At 48.3% G+C, this 25,327-nt stretch overlaps 1 protein-coding gene across 12 annotated transcripts in view; it reads left to right on the forward strand.

The window, feature by feature from the left end:
• Positions 1–25,327, forward strand: part of LOC110522713 (tight junction protein ZO-1) — a 176,674-nt gene that overhangs the window by 144,358 nt on the left and 6,989 nt on the right. For 11 of the 12 annotated variants that reach the window (XM_036969345.1, XM_036969350.1, XM_036969351.1 and 8 more), the window contains 12 exons: positions 887–982; positions 1,627–1,709; positions 1,987–2,197; positions 9,187–9,287; positions 9,547–9,729; positions 10,718–10,900; positions 12,012–12,287; positions 15,611–16,516; positions 17,732–17,823; positions 18,943–19,152; positions 20,407–20,543; positions 22,501–22,975. In XM_036969345.1, coding sequence (XP_036825240.1) covers positions 887–982; positions 1,627–1,709; positions 1,987–2,197; positions 9,187–9,287; positions 9,547–9,729; positions 10,718–10,900; positions 12,012–12,287; positions 15,611–16,516; positions 17,732–17,823; positions 18,943–19,152; positions 20,407–20,543; positions 22,501–22,975 — 2,953 coding nt within the window. The remainder of the gene's footprint in view (positions 1–886; positions 983–1,626; positions 1,710–1,986; positions 2,198–9,186; positions 9,288–9,546; positions 9,730–10,717; positions 10,901–12,011; positions 12,288–15,610; positions 16,517–17,731; positions 17,824–18,942; positions 19,153–20,406; positions 20,544–22,500; positions 22,976–25,327) is intronic. The other variant, XM_036969352.1, reaches the window with a different exon arrangement.

Raw genomic sequence — 25,327 nt, forward strand, 5'->3', positions numbered from 1 at the left:
CTTCTCGCTAGCCCCTCCTCGCTAGCCCCACCTCCCTTACCCCTCCTCGCTAGCACCTCCTCCCTTACCCCTCCTCGCTAGCACCTCCTCCCTAACCCCTCCTCGCTAGCCCCTCTAGCCCCTCCTCGCTAGCCCCTCTAGCCCCTCCTCGCTAGCCCCTCCTCGCTAGCCCCTCCTCGCTAGCCCCTCCTCCCTAACCCCTCCTCGCTAGCCCCTCCTCCCTAGCCACTCCTCACTAACTCCTCCTCCCTAGCCCCTCCCTAACTTGTCCTCCCTAACTCCTCCTCCCCTAACTCCTCCTCCCTAGCCCCTCCTCCCTCCCTCCTCTTCCCTAACTCCTTGCTAGCCCTTCCTCCCCCCTAGCCCCTCCTCCCTAGCCCCTCTGTCTGTCTCTGACTCGTTGTCTAATAGTGATGTTTGGAGCGTTTTATTTAAAGGAGAACATGGCACTGTTTTCATATGTCTTAAAGCACCACCAACGTTTTCTATTTCTCAGTAAATAAGAAAGTTGGAAAGGTTATACTAGATCACTGGCTATATAGAGCCAAGAACCTTATGGTAGGGTAGGATGGAACACTGATACACCAGTCTGTCCTCTGATGACCTTTAGGGTAGGATGGAACACTCCTCTCAGTCTGTCCTCTGATGACCTTTAGGGTAGGATGGAACACTACTGATACACCATCCTCTCAGTCTGTCCTCTGATGACCTTTAGGGTAGGATGGAACACTACTGATACACCAGTCTGTCCTCTGATGACCTTTAGGGTAGGATGGAGCACTACTGATACACCACCCTCTCAGTCTGTCCTCTGATGACCTTTAGGGTAGGATGGAACACTACTGATACACCATCCTCTCAGTCTGTCCTCTGTTCCTTTGTCCAGCTGGTTTCCTCAGACCTGTGGTGGTATTTGGACCCATCGCAGACGTGGCACGAGAGAAAATCTCCCGGGAGGAGCCTGATCTGTTTGAACTTGCAAGTGAGTAACACGGTGTATCAGAATGACATGCAAATGAGTAACAGTGTATCGGAATGACATGCAAATGACACAGTGTATCAGAATGACATGCAAATGAGTAACACAGTGTATCAGAATGACATGCAAATGAGTAACAGTGTATCGGAATGACGTGCAAATGACACAGTGTATCAGAATGACATGCAAATGAGTAACACAGTATCGGAATGACATGCAAATGAGTAACACAGTGTATCAGAATGACATGCAAATGAGTAACGCAGTGTATCGGAATGACATGCAAATGACACAGTGTATCAGAATGACATGCAAATGAGTAACACAGTGTATCGGAATGACATGCAAATGAGTAACAGTGTATCGGAATGACGTGCAAATGACACAGTGTATCAGAATGACATGCAAATGAGTAACACAGTGTATCGGAATGACATGCAAATGAGTAACACAGTGTATCGGAATGACGTGCAAATGACACAGTGTATCAGAATGACATGCAAATGAGTAACACGGCGTATCAGAATGACATGCAAATGAGTAACACAGCGTATCGGAATGACGTGCAAATACTCTGAAGATTCCTGAATTCTGTTTAACAGTTTGATTGTAGAACGATGAAACTGTTCCTTCCCCATGTGTTCCAGAGAGTGAACCTAGAGACGCAGGGACAGACCAGCGTAGTTCAGGAATCATTCGTCTCCACACCATCAAGCAGATCATCGACAGAGTGAGTTTTCTTTTAAACATACAGTCGCTCATTTTAATAGGACAGCGTTTTCTGATTGTAAAACTGTTGTGGGGTTGGTGATGTACGGTTTTAGATTATTTTTATGGTGCGGTCAGAATGACTATTTCAAATGTAGCCTTTGTCCACTGACGATGCACAGAGAACAGCCAAGAACAGGATTCACTGGAGATGACAGTCTGTTTGAGGCCCACTGCTCCACTAGGCGCTTAAAAGGAACGGCTACGTCAACTAAGTTATGGTGTCTTGTCTGGTGTAGGATAAACATGCCGTCCTGGACATCACCCCCAACGCGGTGGACCGTCTGAACTACGCCCAGTGGTATCCCATCGTGGTGTTCCTCAACCCGGACAGCAAGCAGGGCGTCAAGAACATGAGAACCAGGCTCTGTTCCGAGTCCAGGAAGTCAGCCCGGAAACTCTACGAGAGAGCCTTGAAACTAAGGAAGAACAACCACCACCTCTTCACCAGTAAGTACTGAGGGAGAGGAGAGTAGAGAGAGAGAGGAGAGTAGAGGGAGAGGAGAGTAGAGAGAGAGAGGAGAGTAGAGAGAGAGGAGAGTAGAGAGAGGGGAGAGTAGAGAGAGAGAGGGGAGAGTAGAGAGAGAGAGGGGAGAGTAGAGAGAGAGAGAGGGGAGAGTAGAGAGAGAGAGAGGGGAGAGTAGAGCGAGAGAGAGGAGAGTAGAGCGAGAGAGAGGAGAGTAGAGCGAGAGAGAGGAGAGTAGAGCGAGAGAGAGGAGAGTAGAGCGAGAGAGAGGAGAGTAGAGCGAGAGAGAGGAGAGTAGAGCGAGAGAGAGGAGAGTAGAGCGAGAGAGAGGAGAGTAGAGCGAGAGAGAGGAGAGTAGAGCGAGAGAGAGGAGAGTAGAGCGAGAGAGAGGAGAGTAGAGCGAGAGAGAGGAGAGTAGAGCGAGAGAGAGGAGAGTAGAGAGAGAGTAGAGAGAGAGGGGAGAGTAGAGAGAGAGAGCGAGGGGAGAGTAGAGAGAGAGAGCGAGGGGAGAGTAGAGAGAGAGAGGGAGGGGAGAGTAGAGAGAGAGAGGGAGGGGAGAGTAGAGCGAGAGAGAGGAGAGTAGAGCGAGAGAGAGGAGAGTAGAGCGAGAGAGAGGAGAGTAGAGCGAGAGAGAGGAGAGTAGAGCGAGAGAGAGGAGAGTAGAGCGAGAGAGAGGAGAGTAGAGCGAGAGAGAGGAGAGTAGAGCGAGAGAGAGGAGAGTAGAGAGAGAGTAGAGAGAGAGGGGAGAGTAGAGAGAGAGAGCGAGGGGAGAGTAGAGAGAGAGAGCGAGGGGAGAGTAGAGAGAGAGAGGGAGGGGAGAGTAGAGAGAGAGAGGGAGGGGAGAGTAGAGAGAGAGAGGGGAGAGTAGAGAGAGAGGGGGGAGAGTAGAGAGAGAGAGAGGAGAGTAGAGAGAGAGAGGAGAGTAGAGAGAGAGAGGGGAGAGTAGAGAGAGAGAGGGGAGAGTAGAGAGAGAGAGAGGGGAGAGTAGAGAAAGAGAGGGGAGAGTAGAGAGAGGGGAGAGTAGAGAGAGAGAGGGGAGAGGAGAGGGGAGAGTAGAGAGGGGAGAGGAGAGGGGAGAGTAGAGAGGGGAGGGGAGAGTAGAGAGGGAGAGGGGAGAGTAGAGAGGGGAGAGTAGAGAGTAGAGAGAGAGAGGGGAGAGGGAGAGAGAGAGCCTTGAAACTAAGGAAGAACAACCTCCATCTCTTCACCAGTAAGTACTGAGGGAGACATTTAAAATGTCACCTTTATGACAATTACAGATTTAAAAAAAAAAATACAAGCAATCGTCACGTACGAGTGATGTGACAATATCCTCGTACCGAAAATATCTATAGCAGGATAGCTAACCCTGATGACGGAACATTGACTATAGCAGGATAGCTAACCCTGATGACGGAACCTTGACTATAGCAGGATAGCTAACCCTGATGACGGAACCTTGACAATAACAGGATAGCTAACCCTGATGACGGAACCTTGACTATAGCAGGATAGCTAACCCTGATGACGGAACCTTGACAATAACAGGATAGCTAACCCTGATGACGGAACCTTGACAATAACAGGATAGCTAACCCTGATGACGAAACATTGACTATAGCAGGATAGTTAACCCTGATGACGGAACCTTGACTATAGCAGGATAGCTAACCCTGATGACGGAACCTTGACTATAGCAGGATAGCTAACCCTTATGACGGAACCTTGACTATAGCAGGATAGCTAACCCTGATGACGGAACATTGACTATAGCAGGATAGCTAACCCTGATGACAGAACCTTGACTATAGCAGGATAGCTAACCCTGATGACGGAACATTGACTATAGCAGGATAGCTTACCCTGATGACGGAACATTGACTATAGCAGGATAGCTAACCCTGATGACAGAACCTTGACTATAGCAGGATAGCTAACCCTGATGACGGAACCTTGACTATAGCAGGATAGCTAATCCTGATGACAGAACCTTGACTATAGCAGGATAGCTAACCCTGATGACGGAACCTTGACTATAGCAGGATAGCTAACCCTGATGACAGAACCTTGACTATAGCAGGATAGCTAACCCTGATGACGGAACCTTGACTATAGCAGGATAGCTAACCCTGATGACGGAACCTTGACTATAGCAGGATAGCTAACCCTGATGACGGAACCTTGACTATAGCAGGATAGCTAACCCTGATGACGGAACCTTGACTATAGCAGGATAGCTAATCCTGATGACAGAACCTTGACTATAGCAGGATAGCTAACCCTGATGACGGAACCTTGACTATAGCAGGATAGCTAACCCTGATGACGGAACCTTGACTATAGCAGGATAGCTAACCCTGATGACGGAACCTTGACTATAGCAGGATAGCTAACCCTGATGACGGAACCTTGACTATAGCAGGATAGCTAACCCTGATGACGGAACCTTGACTATAGCAGGATAGCTAACCCTTATGACGGAACCTTGACTATAGCAGGATAGCTAACCCTGATGACGGAACATTGACTATAGCAGGATAGCTAACCCTGATGACAGAACCTTGACTATAGCAGGATAGCTAACCCTGATGACGGAACATTGACTATAGCAGGATAGCTTACCCTGATGACGGAACATTGACTATAGCAGGATAGCTAACCCTGATGACAGAACCTTGACTATAGCAGGATAGCTAACCCTGATGACAGAACCTTGACTAACTTAACTGTGAGGTTGACCTGAAAACACCAGACTGATGGCTATAACAACAAGTAGATTATTCTCCTGGCATCGTCTAGCTCTGTTTGGGATGTTTTACATTGCCTCGCTGGCTTGCCAGCTTCTAGGTAATCAACCCTCCGACATCTGCTATGTTGTAGAGGATAACCAACTGATTATGTGGTTGTTTTTTAGTGGATAGATCGGCTTTACTATTGCAGATGTGGCTTCTGTCAATGTAATTGTCTGCATCATTTCCAATCCCCCATTATGTTTTGTAAATAAAATATATATATGTATACACAGCGTTTAAAAATATATTTTCTTTATTATTTTCCACACCTCTCCCATAATTGGAGTAAAATAATGAACAACAACACTTAGGCTTCTACTTCCTGCTTATACATACTATATACTTTTTTACATTAGTTATCTTTGGTTTGTTATTGGTCCCACCCTTCAGCTCCATTCAACCCCTCCCATCTGTCTCGTAACACCATCCAGTCCCACCCTTCAGCTCCATTCAACCCCTCCCATCTGTCTCGTAACACCATCCAGTCCCACCCTTCAGCTCCATTCAACCCCTCCCATCTGTCTCGTAACACCATCCAGTCCCACCCTTCAGCTCCATTCAACCCCTCCCATCTGTCTCGTAACACCATCCAGTCCCACCCTTCAGCTCCGTTCAACCCCTCCCATCTGTCTCGTAACACCATCCAGTCCCACCCTTCAGCTCCATTCAACCCCTCCCATCTGTCTCGTAACACCATCCAGTCCCACCCTTCAGCTCCATTCAACCCCTCCCATCTGTCTCGTAACACCATCTAGTCCCACCCTTCAGCTCCATTCAACCCCTCCCATCTGTCTCGTAACACCGTCCAGTCCCACCCTTCAGCTCCATTCAACCCCTCCCATCTGTCTCGTAACACCATCCAGTCCCACCCTTCAGCTCCATTCAACCCCTCCCATCTGTCTCGTAACACCATCCAGTCCCACCCTTCAGCTCCATTCAACCCCTCCCATCTGTCTCGTAACACCGTCCAGTCCCACCCTTCAGCTCCATTCAACCCCTCCCATCTGTCTCGTAACACCATCCAGTCCCACCCTTCAGCTCCATTCAACCCCTCCCATCTGTCTCGTAACACCATCCAGTCCCACTCTTCAGCTCCATTCAACCCCTCCCATCTGTCTCGTAACACCGTCCAGTCCCACCCTTCAGCTCCATTCAACCCCTCCCATCTGTCTCGTAACACCATCCAGTCCCACCCTTCAGCTCCATTCAACCCCTCCCATCTGTCTCGTAACACCATCCAGTCCCACCCTTCAGCTCCATTCAACCCCTCCCATCTGTCTCGTAACACCATCCAGTCCCACCCTTCAGCTCCATTCAACCCCTCCCATCTGTCTCGTAACACCGTCCAGTCCCACCCTTCAGCTCCATTCAACCCCTCCCATCTGTCTCGTAACACCGTCCAGTCCCACCCTTCAGCTCCATTCAACCCCTCCCATCTGTCTCGTAACACCATCCAGTCCCACCCTTCAGCTCCATTCAACCCCTCCCATCTGTCTCGTAACACCGTCCATATTGGATTTCTATTTGCCATATATTTTTCAACTGTGCTGTGATGTTTCACAAAATTTCTGAACCTTTCTATTCTCATAGTTTTTACAGATACCATTTTTTTTTTTTTGCTAAAAGTATTATTGATTGATTATGACTTTTCAAATCACCCAGTAGCACTATCTGCAGAGTTAGCTCCAGGTAAATGTTGCAATTCTTCAGCCACGTGTTTATTAATTTGCTGCATGTGAAGTCATAGGTTTACATCTTTCTGGTGAGAACCTGCACAACTTTTCATGGCTGGGAAATGGGTCTAAATTATGACGGTGTTATGAGGTGTTGTTCACATCTGTTACTAAAAGAACAAGGGTTCAGGATCCCAGAGGAAGTCCTGTGGTCCTGTGGCCCTGTTAAATACCCAGCCATTTTCACACACATACTGCTCATAAGCTTGATTCTGGAACCATTTGATTCTGGAACCATTTTGATTCTGGAACCATTTTGATTCTGGAACCATTTTGATTCTGGAATCATTTTGATTCTGGAACCATTTTGATTCTGGAACCATTTTGATTCTGGAACCATTTTGATTCTGGAACCATTTTGATTGCTTGGTCATGAAAGTAGTTAACAAATGTGAATGATTCACACGGGTATCTACACTGAACAGAAATATAAATGCAACATGTAAAGTGTTGGTCCCATGTTTTCATGAGCTGAAATAAAAGATCCCAGAAATGTTCCATACGCACAAAAAGCTTATTTCTCTCAATTTGTGTGCACAAATTTGCCATGATAACCCTGACAGGTGTGGCATATCAAGAAGCTGATTAAACAGCATGATTATTACACGTTTGCACCTTGTGCTGAGGACAATAAAAAGTAACTCTAAAATGTGTAGTTTTGTCACACAACACAATTCCACAGATGTCTCAAGTTTTGAGGGAGTGTACAATTGGCATGTTGACTGCAGGAATGTCCACCAGAGCTGTTGCCAGATAATTGAATGTTCATTTCTCTACTTAGCATCCAATGTCGTTTTAGAGAAATTGTCAGTAAGTCCATCCGGCTTCACAACCACAGATCACATCTAACCATGCCAGCCCAGGACCTCCACATCCGGCTTCACAACCACAGATCCCATCTAACCACGCCAGCCCAGGACCTCCACATCCGGCTTCACAACCACAGATCCCATCTAACCATGCCAGGCCAGGACCTCCACATCAGGCTTCACAACCACAGATCCCATCTAACCATGCCAGGCCAGGACCTCCACATCCGGCTTCACAACCACAGATCCCATCTAACCATGCCAGGCCAGGACCTCCACATCCGGCTTCACAACCACAGATCACATCTAACCATGCCAGGCCAGGACCTCCACATCCGGCTTCACAACCACAGATCACATCTAACCATGCCAGGCCAGGACCTCCACATCCGGCTTCACAACCACAGATCACATCTAACCATGCCAGGCCAGGACCTCCACATCAGGCTTCACAACCACAGATCACATCTAACCATGCCAGCCCAGGACCTCCACATCCGGCTTCACAACCACAGATCACATCTAACCATGCCAGGCCAGGACCTCCACATCCGGCTTCACAACCACAGATCACATCTAACCATGCCAGCCCAGGACCTTCACATCCGGCTTCTTCACCTGCAGGAACGTCTGAGACAATCCACCCGGAAAGCTGATGAAACTGTTGATTTGCACAACAGAAGAATTTCTACACAAACTGTCAGAAACCGTCTCAGGGAAGCTCATATGCGTGCTCGTCGTCCTCATCAGGGTCTTGACCTGATTGCAGTTTGGCGTCGTAACTGACTTCAGTGGGAAAATGCTCACCTCCGATGGCCACTGGCACGCTGGAGAAGTGTGATCTTCACGGATAAATCCTGGTTTTAACTGTACCGGACACATGGCAGACAGCGTGTATGACGTTGTGTAGGCGAGCGGTTTGCTGATGTCAACGTTGTGAACAGAGCGCTCCATGGTGGAGGTGGGGTTATGGTGTGGGCAGGCATAAGCTACAGACAACGAATAATATTACATTTTATCAATGGCAATTTGAACGCACAGAGATATCGTGATGAGATCCTGAAGCCCCATCGACATGCCATTCATCCACCACCATCACCTCATGTTTCAGCGTGATAATGCACGGCCCCATGTCGCAATGGTCCGTACACAATTCCTGGAAGCTGAAAATGTCCCAGTTCTTCCATGGTCTGCATTCTCACCAGACATGTTACCCATTGAGCATGTTTGGGATGCTCTGGATCGACGCATACGACAGCGTGTCCCAGTTCCCACCAATGTCCAGCAACAACCTGATCAACTCTATGTGAGGGAGATGTGTAGCGCTGAATGAGGCAAATGGTCACCTCAGATACTGACTGGTTTTCTGATCCACACCACTTACCCTTATCTTTTGAAGGTATCTGTGTATTCCCTGTCGTGAAATCTATAGATTAGGGCCTCATGAATCTATTTAAATTGACAGATTTCCTTATATGAACTGTAACTCAGTAAAATCTTTGAAGTTGTTTCCTGTTTCGTTGACATTTTTTGTTTCGTGTAATAAGGCCACTACATCTGGTGGAATTCCTCAGGGATCCATTCATGTTGATTTGTTCTCATGCTAAATGGGCAGCATCATGCTAACCAGTAACACGGTAACCCTTCTGTCCTCTGTTAGCCACCATCAACATGAACAACATGAACGATGGCTGGTACGGCGCTCTGAAGGAGACCGTCCAGCAGCAACAGAACCAGTTGGTCTGGGTGTCAGAGGGCAAGGTGAGAGAAACACTCAACTGTAGTTTCAAAGTTTAAAAAAAAAAAAAAAAAACTAAAAACTAAAAGTCACTCATAAATATGATCTTTCCAAAAGCATTGAGCTTTGTTTTTGTTTGAATAACATCTAATCATTTCTGACTCACCTGCTGAAGCAACCCTAAAAATAAAAAACCCTAAAAATAAAAAACCCTAAAAAAAAAAACATGCGTATTTCTTCCCATCCACCACTCCTTCCTCTTCCTCCTCTTCCTCTCCCCAGGCGGACGGCGCTCCGGACGATGACCTCGACATCCATGATGACCGTCTGTCATATCTGTCAGCCCCGGGCAGTGAGTACTCCATGTACAGCACGGACAGCCGCCACACCTCTGACTATGAGGACACGGACACAGAGGGCGGGGCCTACACTGACCAGGAACTAGACGAGACGCTCAATGACGAGGTCGGTCAGATTATTATTTTTTTTTAATATTAGATTATTTTATTTCTGAAATAGATATTTGATTCATGTTCGCAGTCAAAAAGGCTGAATTATGCAGAATACAGTTACATTAAGACACATGCTCGTCAAACATCTCATGTCATGTTGAAACAGGAAACGGCCTTTCCCAAACTGTTGCCACAAAACACAGAATCATCTAGAATGTTATTGTATGCTGTAGCGTTAAGATTTCCCTTTACTGGAACTTAAGGGGCCTAGCCCCAACCATGAAAAACAGCCCCAGACCATTATTTCTCCTCCACCAAACTTTACAGTTGACACTATGCATTCGGGCAGGTAGCGTTCTCCTGGCATCCGCCAAACCCAGTCTGTCGGACTGCCAGATGGTGAAGCGTGATTCATCACTCCAGAGAATGCGTTTCCACTGCTCCAGAGTCCAATAGTGACGAGCTTTACACCCCTCGATCCGACGCTTGGCATTGCGCATGGCGATCTTAGGCTTGTGTGCGGCTGCTCGGCCATGGAAACCCATTTCATGAAGTTACCGATGAACAGTTATTGTGCTGACGTTGCTTCCGTAGGGAGTGTTGAAACCGAGGACAGATCATTTTTATGAGCTATGCGCTTCAGCGCTCGACTGTCCCATTCTGTGAGCTTGTGTGGTCTACCACTTCGCGGATGAGTTGTTGTTGCTCCTAGACGTTTCCAGTTCACAATAACAGCACTTACAGTTGACCGGGGCAGCGCTACCAGGTCTGATAATTTGACGAACTTGTTGGAAAGGTGGCATCCTATGACGGTGTAAGGCACGGAGCTCTTCAGTAAGGACATTTCACTGCCAATGTTTGTCTATGGAGATTGCATGGCTGTGTTAGCTTAATCCACTCATTTGAAGGGGTGTCCACATACTTTTGTATATATAGTGTACCTCATACAAGTTTTAAAAAGGTCTCAGTTTGTTGTAACTCCAGTCTCTAAATCCCATTAGGTTGGCCTGCCCACGGAGCCAGCCATCACCCGCTCCTCAGAGCCGGTCAGAGAGGACCCGCCCGTCATCCAGGACCCCTCGTCTGGTGGTTACTCTGGATACCAGCACGTTTCTGTGACGCCGTCCGACCCGGTCAACTGCATCGACCCGTCCGGTTTCAAGATGTCCGCCGCTCCTCAGCAGGTAGGAGAGGGAGGGAGGGAAAAAAGGAGGGAGGGAGGGAGGGAGTGAAGAAAAGAGGGAGGGAGGGAGGGAGGGAAAAAAAGAGAGAGGGAAGGGAGGGAGGGAAAAAAGAGAGAGGGAAGGGAGGGAGGGAAAAAAGAGAGAGGGAAGAAAAGAGGGAGGGAGGGAGGGAAGAAAGAAAATAGGGAGGGAGGGAGGGAGGGAGGGAGGGAGGGAGGGAGGGAGGGAGGGAAGAAAATAGGGAGGGAGGGAGGGAGTAAAGAAAAGAGGGAGGGAGGGAGGGAGGGAGGGAGGGAGGGAGGGAGGGAGGGAAAAAAGAGAGAGGGAAGAAAAGAGGGAGGGAGGGAGGGAAGAAAAGAGGGAGGGAGGGAAGAAAATAGGGAGGGAGGGAGGGAGGGAGGGAGGGAAAAAAGAGAGAGGGAAGAAAAGAGGGAGGGAGGGAGGGAAGAAAAGAGGGAGGGAGGGAAGAAAATAGGGAGGGAGGGAGGGAGGGAGGGAGGGAGGGAGGGAAAAAAGAGAGAGGGAGGGAGGGAAGAAAAGAGGGAGGGAGGGAAGAAAAGAGGGAGGGAGGGAGGGAGGGAGGGAAAAAAGAGAGAGGGAGGGAGGGAAGAAAAGAGGGAGGGAGGGAAGAAAAGAGGGAGGGAGGGAGGGAGGGAAGGAGGGAGGGAGGGAAGAAAATAGGGAGGGAGGGAGAGAGGGAAGAAAAGAGGGAGGGAGGGAAGAAAAGAGGGAGGGAGGGAGGGAAGAGAGCAGATATAGCAGTAGATGCCTCTGTGGGTAAAACGGGCAGAAATGACATGTGATTTGTTCTTCAGAGTGATGTTTGTGCCGCTTGTAAACAATACAAATGTGTTTGTTCCTTCACTAACCCTTTATATGCTTTAGTATACACGAGGAATGTGTGTTGTAAAGCCATCTGTTGTCACCACGCTGTTGCAAATACGCTGTATACCGGTTTCTGGCAGGTGTCAAAATGATTCCAGGAGGAGGAACATAGAGAGAAGGTTACTACGGAGACGGAGAGAGAAACTGCTGTAGTTTGTGGAGTGTTTCTGTGTTCTTCCTCTTGGCAGCCTGTTGCAATAAAATGTCTCTTAACGATACTTCACAGCAAGATGATGCTGCTCTGGCTATTCCTTCCTCTCTGCTGCCTGCGGCGGTGGCGCCCCCTGCTGTTGAGACTGAGTCACAGCAGCCTGTGTTGCAGCTAGAGGGTATGACCCCTGACCTGGAGGAGGAGACTCCGGTTGCAGCTCCTCAGGCTGCAGATACACTCCTTAGCAGCCCCAGTCCCGCCCCTACTGAGCTAGCCCCGCCCCCAACACCACCATCACTCGAACCCCAACACCTGTCTCAATCGCCGCTCGGCCCTGGTCCTGAACCCAAGGTACTCACCTACCTACCACCACCACCACCCCAGCACCTACCTGCTACCTCACTAGAACACCTGGGCACCTGGACCGGGCCTGGGCCAGTCACGCCCTTAACTGCCCCGCCCGGTTCTCTGCCCCGCCCGTCTGCCCCGCCCCCCCCAGCCTGCTGTTCTGTTTGAACTTGCCTGTCTTTTTCTTCGCACACGCTTCTTTCTCCTCTGACTGGCTCTCTGTCTGCATGCCCCACCCACGCTGTGTGACCACTGACCTTTGACCAGTCAGAAAGCAAGAATCTAGCCAATCGGCGTGTTTGAGGGGAGGAGTTTGGAGCAAGGCGACAATGGAGACGCAGAATTGCCTATTTTGTCGCTTAGTTATCAGTGATTGTGCAGAATATAGTCAATCTCAAACACACACCATGTGTGACTAAGTCAGTACACATGCACCAATCACAGTGGGCTGGTAGTCGTGGGTGGGTGGGGGGGGGGGCTGTCCGGTCGTCTGTGGGAAAATCTGAAACTGCACCCCATTCCCTATTTAGTATGCTACTTTTGGCCAGAGCCGCCCAGGTTCTGGACAAAAGTAGTGCATTGTATAGGGAATAGGATGCGTTACATTTGGGAGTCTAACGATGTGACCAGGATAAGAAGAACCAGCAGTACCGGTTACTGTCGTCTCCTCTTCTTCCTTCTGCATGTTTTGGGTTCCTTTCTGCTTCTCTACTTATTTAACTTCTCTGACTGACTGACTCTTAGTCAAATATACCTGCAGAGGCACATGTAGGTGTACTGTATGTTGTAATGCTAGTGTGTAGTAGACTGTCGTTGCATAAGATGCTAAAACTGAATGTTGGTTGCATGATAAACTATGCTAACCTGCAGACAGTATTCTTGGTATTTACTAGTCTCTGTCAAAAAAAAGCAGTTGACTCTCCCTATGGAAAAAAAAAAACAACCTAAAACTTGTATTTTAAAACTGCATAAATGTACTTCTTCCGTTGTAGTATTGACTCGTGTAGAAGTTTTAACAGCTTCTTCCATAGGAAGTAACTGTCTGTTACGAGATGTGCTGTCTAAAGGCTACATATCACCTGTTTTTGAAATGAAGCCGTTCAGAAGAAGAAGGGGAAAAAAACGCTATTGACAACATAATCGGAAAACGTGATTTGGTGATCAGGAGGGATTTGGACATTTTTGAGTCATTTCTCGAAAGGCTTCTTGTCAAATATACATTCAGTTCTGATTAGGAATAATTGATAAGAGAATTGCTTGTGTACTTGCACTTTGACTTGATGTTTGTGTCATGTATTGTTATTAGTTACTATTGATCTGTGCTCAGTCCTTATCGTCAGGTTTCAGGTGAACCTCTCTTTAATAATTCATTCCTCTCTGACTCGATTTTTGGGGGGATTTATTTTGTAGTTTCTGTCATTTCCTCTACTTTTATTTTTGTAATTAAAAAAAAAAAAAAAAATTATTTGTTCAAAACTGTTTGAAAATTATAGTTCTCCAATCAGGTTTACACGTTTTCAACTTAATTTGCCATCTATAATTAATTGATACATCAGAAATCTTATTCACCCAAGCTCTGACCAGGTAGTTTACTACTGTAGATAGTTCAGTAGGTACCAAGATCTGACCAGGTAGTTCACTACTATAGTTCAGTAGATACCAAGCTCTGACCAGGTAGTTCACTACTGTAGTTCAGTAGATACCAAGCTCTGACCAGGTAGTTTACTACTATAGTTCAGTAGGTACCAAGCTTTGACCAGGTAGTTCACTAATATAGTTCAGTAGATACCAAGCTCTGACCAGGTAGTTTACTACTATAGTTCAGTAGATACCAAGCTCTGACCAGGTAGTTCACTACTATAGTTCAGTAGATACCAAGCTCTGACCAGGTAGTTCACTACTGTAGTTCAGTAGATACCAAGCTCTGACCAGGTAGTTTACTACTATAGTTCAGTAGGTACCAAGCTCTGACCAGGTAGTTTACTACTATAGTTCAGTAGATACCAAGCTCTGACCAGGTAGTTCACTAATATAGTTCAGTAGATACCAAGCTCTGACCAGGTAGTTTACTACTATAGTTCAGTAGATACCAAGCTCTGACCAGGTAGTTTACTACTATAGTTCAGTAGATACCAAGCTCTGACCAGGTAGTTCACTACTGTAGTTCAGTAGATACCAAGCTCTGACCAGGTAGTTCACTACTATAGATAGTTCAGTAGATACCAAGCTCTGACCAGGTAGTTCACTACTGTAGATAGTTCAGTAGATACCAAGCTCTGACCAGGTAGTTTACTCCTAAAGATAGTTCAGTAGATACCAAGCTCTGACCAGGTAGTTCACTACTATAGTTCAGTAGATACCAAGCTCTGACCAGGTAGTTCACTACTGTAGTTCAGTAGATACCAAGCTCTGACCAGGTAGTTCACTACTATAGATAGTTCAGTAGATACCAAGCTCTGACCAGGTAGTTCACTACTATAGTTCAGTAGATACCAAGCTCTGACCAGGTAGTTTACTACTATAGTTCAGTAGATACCAAGCTCTGACCAGGTAGTTCACTACTATAGATAGTTTGGTAGATACCAAGCTCTGACCAGGTAGTTCACTACTATAGTTCAGTAGATACCAAGCTCTGACCAGGTAGTTCACTACTGTAGTTCAGTAGATACCAAGCTCTGACCAGGTAGTTTACTACTATAGTTCAGTAGATACCAAGCTCTGACCAGGTAGTTCACTACTATAGTTCAGTAGATACCAAGCTCTGACCAGGTAGTTTACTACTATAGTTCAGTAGATACCAAGCTCTGACCGGGTAGTTCACTACTATAGATAGTTTGGTAGATACCAAGCTCTGACCAGGTAGTTCACTACTATAGTTCAGTAGATACCAAGCTCTGACCAGGTAGTTCACTACTATAGTTCAGTAGATACCAAGCTCTGACCAGGTAGTTCACTACTGTAGTTCAGTAGATACCAAGCTCTGACCAGGTAGTTTACTCCTAAAGATAGTTCAGTAGGTACCAAGCTCTGACCAGGTAGTTCACTACTATAGTTCAGTAGATACCAAGCTCTGACCAGGTAGTTCACTACTATAGTTCAGTAGATACCAAGCTCTGACCAGGTAGTTTACTCCTAAAGATAGTTCAGTAGGTACCAAGCTCTGACCAGGTAGTTCACTACTATAGTTCAGTAGATACCAAGCTCTGACCAGGTAGTTCACTACTATAGTTCAGTAGATACCAAGCTCTGACCAGGTAGTTCACTACTATAGATAGTTTGGTAGATACCAAGCTCTGATGTCTGTCTTGGATGTCTCTCCCCTGCAGATGTACAAGAAGGATCTGTACAGTCTGGAGGAACCAGTGAGAGTGAACCACGGCGGCATGAAGTCGTCTCTGAGCTACACCCACCAGCCCTACCAGGACAAACAGCCATACCGCCAGTACGACCACTCGCCTTACGGCTACTGTAGTGACAGGGGGGGCTACGCCGAACCAAAGCCTCACCAGGGGAACTTTGACTCTCACCTGCACTACGACAACCGTGTGCCTCAAAACTACGATGATGGCCGGTGGCCCCCCTACGACCAGCAGACCTCTTCTCCCCAGCCCCCGGGGTACCAGCCTGGCCCGGTCCACCAGCAGGGCTACCCTCCCAGGGGGACCACCCCCTATGAGGACGGCCCCGTCAGGGACTACAGCCCCCCCCAGCCACGCTACGATGAGGCCCCGGCGGGGATGCAGGGCTACGACGGCAAGCCTCGTCACGGTAAACCTCCGGGGCCAATGCGGTATGATGAACCGTCTCTCCCGCCCTCGGCTGGCCCTTACGACGCCTGCTCTCCCTACGAGGCCGAGCCCCCCCACGGCTACTGCCTCAGCTCTCCCCGCTCCCCGGAACCCCCCAAGCAGTATTACGGAGACTCTGCTCCTGGCCGGAGACCCTCCTATAACCCGGTGCCTCCCAGTCGGGGCGGTGGCTACAACCGTGAACCTCTAATGACCTCTGACCCACCCCTTCCCCCTCACAAACCTGAGCCCTTGGCCTCTCCGGGAGAGATGGGGGTAAACGCGGGGTCCAAACCCCTCCCTCCACCGCCCCGGGGGGAGGAGGAAAAGGACGACCCAGCCATGAAGCCCCAGTCGGTGCTCAACAGGGTCAAGATGTTTGAGAATAAGAGGTCAGTGTCTGTGGACCGGGCCAAGGAGGCTGGCGACTCCACCGTGATGAGGGTACGTCTCTTATACCACGACACGGCCAAACACCTAGAACGCATGCTTGTAATGGATGTCTTGGGGGTCTCAGCCTGGGGTACTAGTAGCCCTGGTAGTTATAATGGATGTCTGGGGGGGTCTCAGCCTGGGGTACTAGTAGCCCTGGTAGTTATAATGGATGTCTGGGGGGGTCTCAGCCTGGGGTACTAGTAGCCCTGGTAGTTATAATGGATGCCTGGGTGGTCTCAGCCTGGGGTACTAGTAGCCCTGGTAGTTATAATGGATGTCTGGGGGGTCTCAGCCTGGGGTAGTAGTAGCCCTGGTAGTTATAATGGATGTCTGGGTGGTCTCAGCCTGGGATACTAGTAGCCCTGGTAGTTTTAATGGATGTCTGGGAGGTCTCAGCCTAGGGTACTAGTAGCCCTGGTAGTTATAATGGATGTCTGGGTGGTCTCAGCCTGGGGTACTAGTAGCCCTGGTAGTTATAATGGATGTCTGGGGGGGTCTCAGCCTGGGGTACTAGTAGCCCTGGTAGTTATAATGGATGTCTGGGTGGTCTCAGCCTGGGGTACTAGTAGCCCTGGTAGTTATAATGGATGTCTGGGGGTACTTGGCCTATATATAACCGGTGTGAAATTGCTAGCTAGTTAGCGGTGCAATCTGTGACGTCACTCACTCTGAGACATTGAAGTAGTTTCCCTTGCCCTGTCAGGGCCGCGGCTTTTGTGGAGCAATAGGTAACGAATCTTTGTGGGAGGCAATTGTTGATGTGTTCAGACGGTCCCTGGTTCAACTCCAGGTTGGGGGGCAAGGAGAGGAAGCAACACATCCAGAGGGGGAGGGGGGTGGTGTACTTGGAAAGAATATAAAGCAGGCAAATGGGGGTTCTTCTGACAGAGTAACATGTGATTGGGGCAACAAACCACTGATGAATGTGATACCAGGATAACATGTGAGGTTGTGTAGTTGGTTCCCCACTATAAGGCCAAGCTGTCAAGTCAAAATGGGATATATAGTACAAATGAATGAAAACAAAACATTTTTGTTTATTGATCTTAATTGAATGTTGGCTGACGGGGCATGAATTTAGCACTGCGATTACAGTTTGAAGAAGATACATTGTAGAACCGAGCGGTGCTTCTGACTACAACTTGACCTGATAGTGGACGACCTGGGGTAGTCAGTCGTACGTTATTCTGTTTCAACCTCCCTGTGGTCTGTCTGGTGTTCCAGCCTGCGGACCTGCCCAGACCTATGACTGCACCTGGTCCTGTCCCCAAAGCCAACTCCCTCAGCAACCTGGAGCAGGAGAAACCTACGTACAGGTGTGTGTATATACACACACACAGCACAGCACTCTGCTCTGGTGCTCATAACACCAGGGTTATGGGTTCAACCCCCAGAAATGATCACATACTATCCTGGAAGTCATGTTGGATCAGACTTGTGGTATATACGAGAGGCAGTGGTGAGAAAATCCACCTAGTCCGTTTATCACTGTCAACCCCAGAGCTCCACCTTGTGGACATGCTAGACAGTGCAGCTACCAGGATGCATCAGGAAAACAGAATGCTGAACATGGTGCTGTAATGTGAAGACCATCTTTCTCTCTCCTGTATTGATCGGTACAGTGACCTGTCTCTCTCCTGTATTGATCGGTACAGTAACCTGTCTCTCTCTCCTGTATTGATCGGTACAGTGACCTGTCTCTCTCTCCTGTATTGATCGGTACAGTGACCTGTCTCTCTCCTGTATTGATCGGTACAGTGACCTGTCTCTCTCCTGTATTGATCGGTACAGTGACCTGTGTCTCTCTCCTGTATTGATCGGTACAGTGACCTGTGTCTCTCTCCTGTATTGATCGGTACAGTGACCTGTCTCTCTCTCCTGTATTGATTGGTACAGTGACCTGTCTGTCTATCCTGTATTGATCGGTACAGTGACCTGTCTGTCTTTCCTGTATTGATCGGTACAGTGACCTGTCTGTCTCTCCTGTATTGATCGGTACAGTGACCTGTCTGTCTCTCCTGTATTGATCGGTACAGTGACCTGTCTCTCTCTTCCTCTTGTGTTTATCCATGTTTGTACTCTTGCTATTACTGTGTGGATCTGTGCTGTCTGTCTCTGTCTGTCTGTCTGTATGCCCCTCTGTCTCACTGTCTGTATGCCCCTCTGACTGTCTGTCCATCTGTCTCACTGTCTGTCGCTTGCTCTACTTTCTCCTGTGTGGATCTGTTGAGCTCTCTAACTGGTTATCCTGTCTCTACTCTGTGGAATGGATTTGTAAGTGTATCAGGGTTGGGGTCAATTCCATTTCAAGTTTTTATTTATTTATTGCAAATTGGAATTTGGTTTACTTTCTGAATTGACTGGAATTGAAATGTAATTGACCCCAACGTTTATCTGTGCTGCTCTCTGACTGTCCCTCGCTCCCTCCCCCTCAGAGCCCCCGAGCCCCAGAATGCCCCTGGGTCTAAGCCCCTGAATGACGTGGCCCACTCCTCCAACCATTACGATGCTGACGAGGATGAGGAGTATTACAGGAAGCAGCTGTCCTACTTTGACCGCCGCAGCTTCGACAGCAAGACCATGAACCCCACCCCCGGGATCAACCGCTTCCCACCACAGACCCAGCTAGCTTACCCTTACAACAGGTAAACTACCCATAACCCCTACAACAGGTACACTACACTACCCATAACCCTTACAACAGGTACACTACACTACCCATAACCCCTACAACAGGTAAACTACACTACCCATAACCCCTACAACAGGTACACTACACTACACATAACCCTTACAACAGGTACACTACCCATAACCCCTACAACAGGTAAACTACACTACCCATAACCCCTACCACAGGTACACTACACTACCCATAACCCTTACAACAGGTAAACTACCCATAACCCCTACAACAGGTAAACTACACTACCCATAACCCCTACAACAGGTAAACTACACTACCCATAACCCTTATAACAGGTACACTACCCATGACCCCTACAACAGGTAAACTACACTACCCATAACCCTTATAACAGGTACACTACACTACCCATAACCCCTACAACAGGTACACTACACTACCCATAACCCTTACAACAGGTACACTACCCATAACCCCTACAACAGGTACACTACACTTCCCATAACCCTTACAACAGGTACACTACCCATAACCCCTACAACAGGTAAACTGCACTACCCATAACCCCTACCACAGGTACACTACACTACCCATAACCCCTACAACAGGTACACTACACTACCCATAACCCCTACAAGAAGGTAAACTACCCATAACCCATACAACAGGTATACTGCACTACCCATAACCCCTACAACAGGTAAACTACACTACCCATAACCCCTACAACAGGTAAACTACACTACCCATAACCCCTACAACAGGTACACTACACTACCCATAACCCCTACAACGGGTACACTACCCTACCCATAACCCCTACAACAGGTACACTACACTACCCATAACCCCTACAACAGGTAAACTACACTACCCATAACCCCTACAACAGGTACACTACACTACCCATAACCCCATACAACAGGTACACTACACTACCCATACAACAGGTACACTACACTACCCATAACCCCTACCACAGGTAAACTACACTACCCATAAACCCTACAACACGACCCAGCCCCAAGGCACATGTGTACTGTAGATCTGAGAGGGGAAGTACAATCAATATGGCCAGAGATCAGGCTGACTGTCAGCATTTTGAGGGGATCATGTCCTGAGGCAGAACTGCTAATCTTCATCGCATAATGAGTTATTGGAGAATCAAGGTGACACTGATTAGTAGATTCAATGATTCTTCACAATTCCACTGCAATGATCTTAAACACCTTCTGTCGTATCTGTGTTTTAGGGCGGAGTCTGTGGAGAAGGTGAGTCCGGTAGAGAAGAGGTACGAGCCCCTCCCCCAGATCAGTCCTGTCTCCCAGTACGGACCCCCCAGCCCTGCCGTACCACCCAACAGCCTGCCCAAACTCACCACCAATGATGGTAACGAACCATGATAATGTCATGTAGCCTTTTTAATCCAGCAAAGTACTGACAATTCACTTGTGATTTTCTGGTGGCTACTAAAAGCATCTCTACCATGTAATAGTGTGATAGACTTGTGGCTGTATAGACGTGTAAAGGCTGAATCTAGGCTGCATCACGGTGGTCACATCCCTTCCCCTCTCTCTCTAGTGAACTCACATCCCACTCTCTCTAGTGAAATCACATCCCTTCCCCTCTCTCTCTAGCGAACTCACATCCCTTCCCCTCTCTCTCTAGTGAACTCACATCCCTTCCCCTCTCTCTCTAGTGAACTCACATCCCTCTCTCTCTAGTGAACTCACATCCCACTCTCTCTAGTGAACTCACATCCCTCCCCTCTCTCTCTAGTGAACTCACATCCCTTCCCCTCTCTCTCTAGTGAACTCACATCCCTCTCTCTCTAGTGAACTCACATCCCTCTCTCTCTAGTGAACTCACATCCCTTCCCCTCTCTCTCTAGTGAACTCACATCCCTTCCCCTCTCTAGTGAACTCACATCCCTCCCCTCTCTCTCTAGTGAACTCACATCCCTCCCCTCTCTCTCTAGTGAACTCACATCCCTTCCCCTCTCTCTCTAGTGAACTCACATCCCTTCCCCTCTCTCTCTAGTGAACTCACATCCCTCTCTCTCTAGTGAACTCACATCCTTCCCCTCTCTCTCTAGTGAACTCACATCCCTTCCCCTCTCTCTCTAGTGAACTCACATCCCTTCCCCTCTCTCTCTAGTGAACTCACATCCCTTCCCCTCTCTCTAGTGAACTCACATCCCTCTCTCTCTAGTGAACTCACATCCCTCTCTCTCTAGTGAACTCACATCCCTCTCTCTAGTGAACTCACATCCCTCTCTAGTGAACTCACATCCCTCGCTCTCTAGTGAACTCACATCCCTCTCTCTCTAGTGAACTCACATCCATTCCCCTCTCTCTCTAGTGAACTCACATTTCTTCCCTCTCTCTCGTGAACTCACATACCTCTCTCTCTAGTGAACTCACATACCTCTCTCTCTAGTGAACTCACATCCCTCTCTCTCTAGTGAACTCACATCCCTCTCTCTCGTGAACTCACATCCCTCTCTCTCTCGTGAACTCACATCCCTCTCTCTCTAGTGAACTCACATCCCTCTCTCTCTAGTGAACTCACATCCCTCTCTCTAGTGAACTCACATCCCTTCCCCTCTCTAGTGAACTCACATCCCTCCCCTCTCTCTCTAGTGAACTCACATCCCTCCCCTCTCTCTCTAGTGAACTCACTTCCCCTCTCTCTCTAGTGAACTCACATCCCTTCCCCTCTCTCTCTAGTGAACTCACATCCCTCTCTCTCTAGTGAACTCACATCCCTCCCCTCTCTCTCTAGTGAACTCACATCCCTTCCCCTCTCTCTCTAGTGAACTCACATCCCTTCCCCTCTCTCTCTAGTGAACTCACATCCCTTCCCCTCTCTCTAGTGAACTCACATCCCTCTCTCTCTAGTGAACTCACATCCCTCTCTCTCTAGTGAACTCACATCCCTCTCTAGTGAACTCACATCCCTCTCTCTAGTGAACTCACATCCCTCTCTCTCTAGTGAACTCACATCCCTCTCTCTCTAGTGAACTCACATCCCTCTCTCTCTAGTGAACTCACATCCCTCTCTCTCGTGAACTCACATACCTCTCTCTCTAGTGAACTCACATACCTCTCTCTCTAGTGAACTCACATCCCTCTCTCTCGTGAACTCACATCCCTCTCTCTCTCGTGAACTCACATCCCTCTCTCTCTCGTGAACTCACATCCCTCTCTCTCTAGTGAACTCACATCCCTCTCTCTCTAGTGAACTCACATCCCTCTCTCTAGTGAACTCACATCCCTTCCCCTCTCTCGTGAACTCACATCCCTCTTTCTCTAGTGAACTCACATTCCTTCCCCTCTCTCTCTAGTGAACTCACAGCCCGACAATCTCCTCAGCGCCTCTCCCAAACACGATCTCTCCGGCCTTCGCCCCTCTACCCTCCAGGATCTCCCCTCCCAGCCCTACCTGGCCCAGAGGTCCCCAGTGGGGGTCAACGGCACCGACGCACCCCCCAAAACCCCTGGAACCACCCCCACCCCACAAAGCTACAACCGATATGTCCCTAAGCCTTACACCTCCTCGGCCCGGCCCTTCGAGAGGAAGTTTGAGAGCCCCAAGTTCAACCACAACCTCCTCCCCAACGACCTCCTGATCAGTAGCAGCAACCCCAAACCCAGTGTGGTCAACAACAACAGCAGGACCAAGCCGCCGCTGTCTCCTCAGGCCCTGGACCACGACAGTGGACTGGACACGTTCACACGCACCATGGACAACAGGGGGCCCAAGTACCAGCAGCACAACAACTTAGTCAACAATGCTGTTCCCAAGGCCATACCTGTCAGGTAAGGATATGGAGGGGCTCAAACCCTGGTCAGGTGACTTAACGGTTATCCCAAGAGTTCCGAACCTCTTGACAAGGTGTTTGTTTGGCAAGGTTGTTCCAATATGGTCATTTAGCAGATACCTCGTTGTTATGCCTCTAGCCCCAGCCTCCCGCCACCTACAGTACTCATTAAATCACTGGAACATCCGCAACATCATACAGGCACTGGCCATATTTACTGATGTACTAAATCATGGTTCTGAGTTCTGACCTTGTTCTGACCTCTGTGACTGTTACTCTGCTTCTGTGGTGGAGGACTCCTTTAGCTCCGCCTACAGCTCTGCCTTTAGCTCCGCCTCTCTTCCCCATACATCAAAACACTCATTACCTGTCTTCCATACACCAAAACAATCAATGGTTATGTAGCAGGGTTATGTAGGGACCTGGTTATGTAGGGGCCTGGTTATGTAGGGACCTGGTTATGTAGGGACCTGGTTATGTAGCAGGGTTATGTAGGGACATGGTTATTTAGCAGGGTTATGTAGGGACCTGGTTATGTAGCAGAGTTATGTAGGGACCTGGTTATGTAGCAGGGTTATGTAGGGACCTGGTTATGTAGCAGGGTTATGTAGGGACCTGGTTATGTAGCAGAGTTATGTAGGGACCTGGTTATGTAGCAGAGTTATGTAGGGACCTGGTTATGTAGCAGGGTTATGTAGGGACCTGGTTATGTAGCAGAGTTATGTAGGGACCTGGTTATGTAGCAGGGTTATGTAGGGACCTGGTTATGTAGCAGGGTTATGTAGGGACCTGGTTATGTAGCAGAGTTATGTAGGGACCTGGTTATGTAGGGACCTGGTTATGTAGCAGAGTTATGTAGGGACCTGGTTATGTAGGGGCCTGGTTATGTAGCAGGGTTATGTAGGGACCTGGTTATGTAGCAGGGTTATGTAGGGACCTGGTTATGTAGCAGGGTTATGTAGGGACCTGGTTATGTAGCAGGGTTATGTAGGGACCTGCTTATGTAGAAGGGTTATGTAGGGACCTGGTTATGTAGCAGGGTTATGTAGGGACCTGGTTATTTAGCAGGGTTATGTAGGGACCTGGTTATGTAGCAGGGTTATGTAGGGACCTGGTTATGTAGAAGGGTTATGTAGGGACCTGGTTATGTAGCAGGGTTATGTAGGGACCTGGTTATTTAGCAGGGTTATGTAGGGACCTAGTTATGTAGCAGGGTTATGTAGGGACCTGGTTATGTAGGGACCTGGTTATTTAGCAGGGTTATGTAGGGACCTGGTTATGTATCAGGGTTATGTAGGGACCTGGTTATGTAGCAGGGTTATGTTGTGGCCTGGTTATGTAGCAGAGTTATGTAGGGACCTGGTTATGTAGGGGCCTGGTTATGTAGCAGGGTTATGTAGGGACCTGGTTATGTAGCAGGGTTATGTTGTGGCCTGGTTATGTAGCAGGGTTATGTTGTGGCCTGGTTATGTAGCAGGGTTATGTAGGGGCCTGGTTATGTAGCAGGGTTATATAGAGGCCTGGTTATGTAGCAGGTTTATGTAGGGACCTGGTTATGTAGCAGGGTTATGTAGGGACCTGGTTATGTAGCAGGGTTATGTTGTGGCCTGGTTATGTAGCAGGGTTATGTTGTGGCCTGGTTATGTAGCAGGGTTATGTAGAGGCCTGGTTATGTAGCAGGGTTATATAGAGGCCTGGTTATGTAGCAGGTTTATGTAGGGACCTGGTTATGTAGCAGGGTTATGTAGGGACCTGGTTATGTAGCAGGGTTATGTTGTGGCCTGGTTATGTAGCAGGGTTATGTAGGGGCCTGGTTATGTAGCAGGGTAATGTAGAGGCCTGGTTATGTAGCAGGGTTATATAGAGGCCTGGTTATGTAGGGACCTGGTTATGTAGCAGGTTTATGTAGGGGCCTGGTTATGTAGCAGGGTTATGTAGGGATCTGGTTATGTAGCAGGGTTATGTAAGGACCTGGTTATGTAGCAGGGTTATGTAGCAGGGTTATGTTGGGGCCTGGTTATGTAGCAGGGTTATGTAGCCTGCTGTTGGCATGACTCACTGTTCAGCCTCTACCTTCTCCCCCCTCTAGATCAGCCCCTCCCCCTTTCACATCTCTACCCCAGTGTTCTATAGATAATAACTAACTCTACCCCAGTGTTCTCTACAGTATAGATAGTAACTACCTCTCTCTACCCCAGTGTTCTATCCAGTATATAGATAGTAACTAACTCTCTCTACCCCAGTGTTCTATCCGGTATAGATAGTTACTATCTATACTGTAGAGAGTTAGTTACTAACTCTCTCTACCCCAGTGTTCTATCCAGTATAGATAGTAACTAACTATCTCTAC

Source organism: Oncorhynchus mykiss, chromosome 30 (genome assembly GCF_013265735.2).
Source record: "Oncorhynchus mykiss isolate Arlee chromosome 30, USDA_OmykA_1.1, whole genome shotgun sequence".
Classification (NCBI taxonomy): Eukaryota; Metazoa; Chordata; class Actinopteri; order Salmoniformes; family Salmonidae; genus Oncorhynchus; species Oncorhynchus mykiss.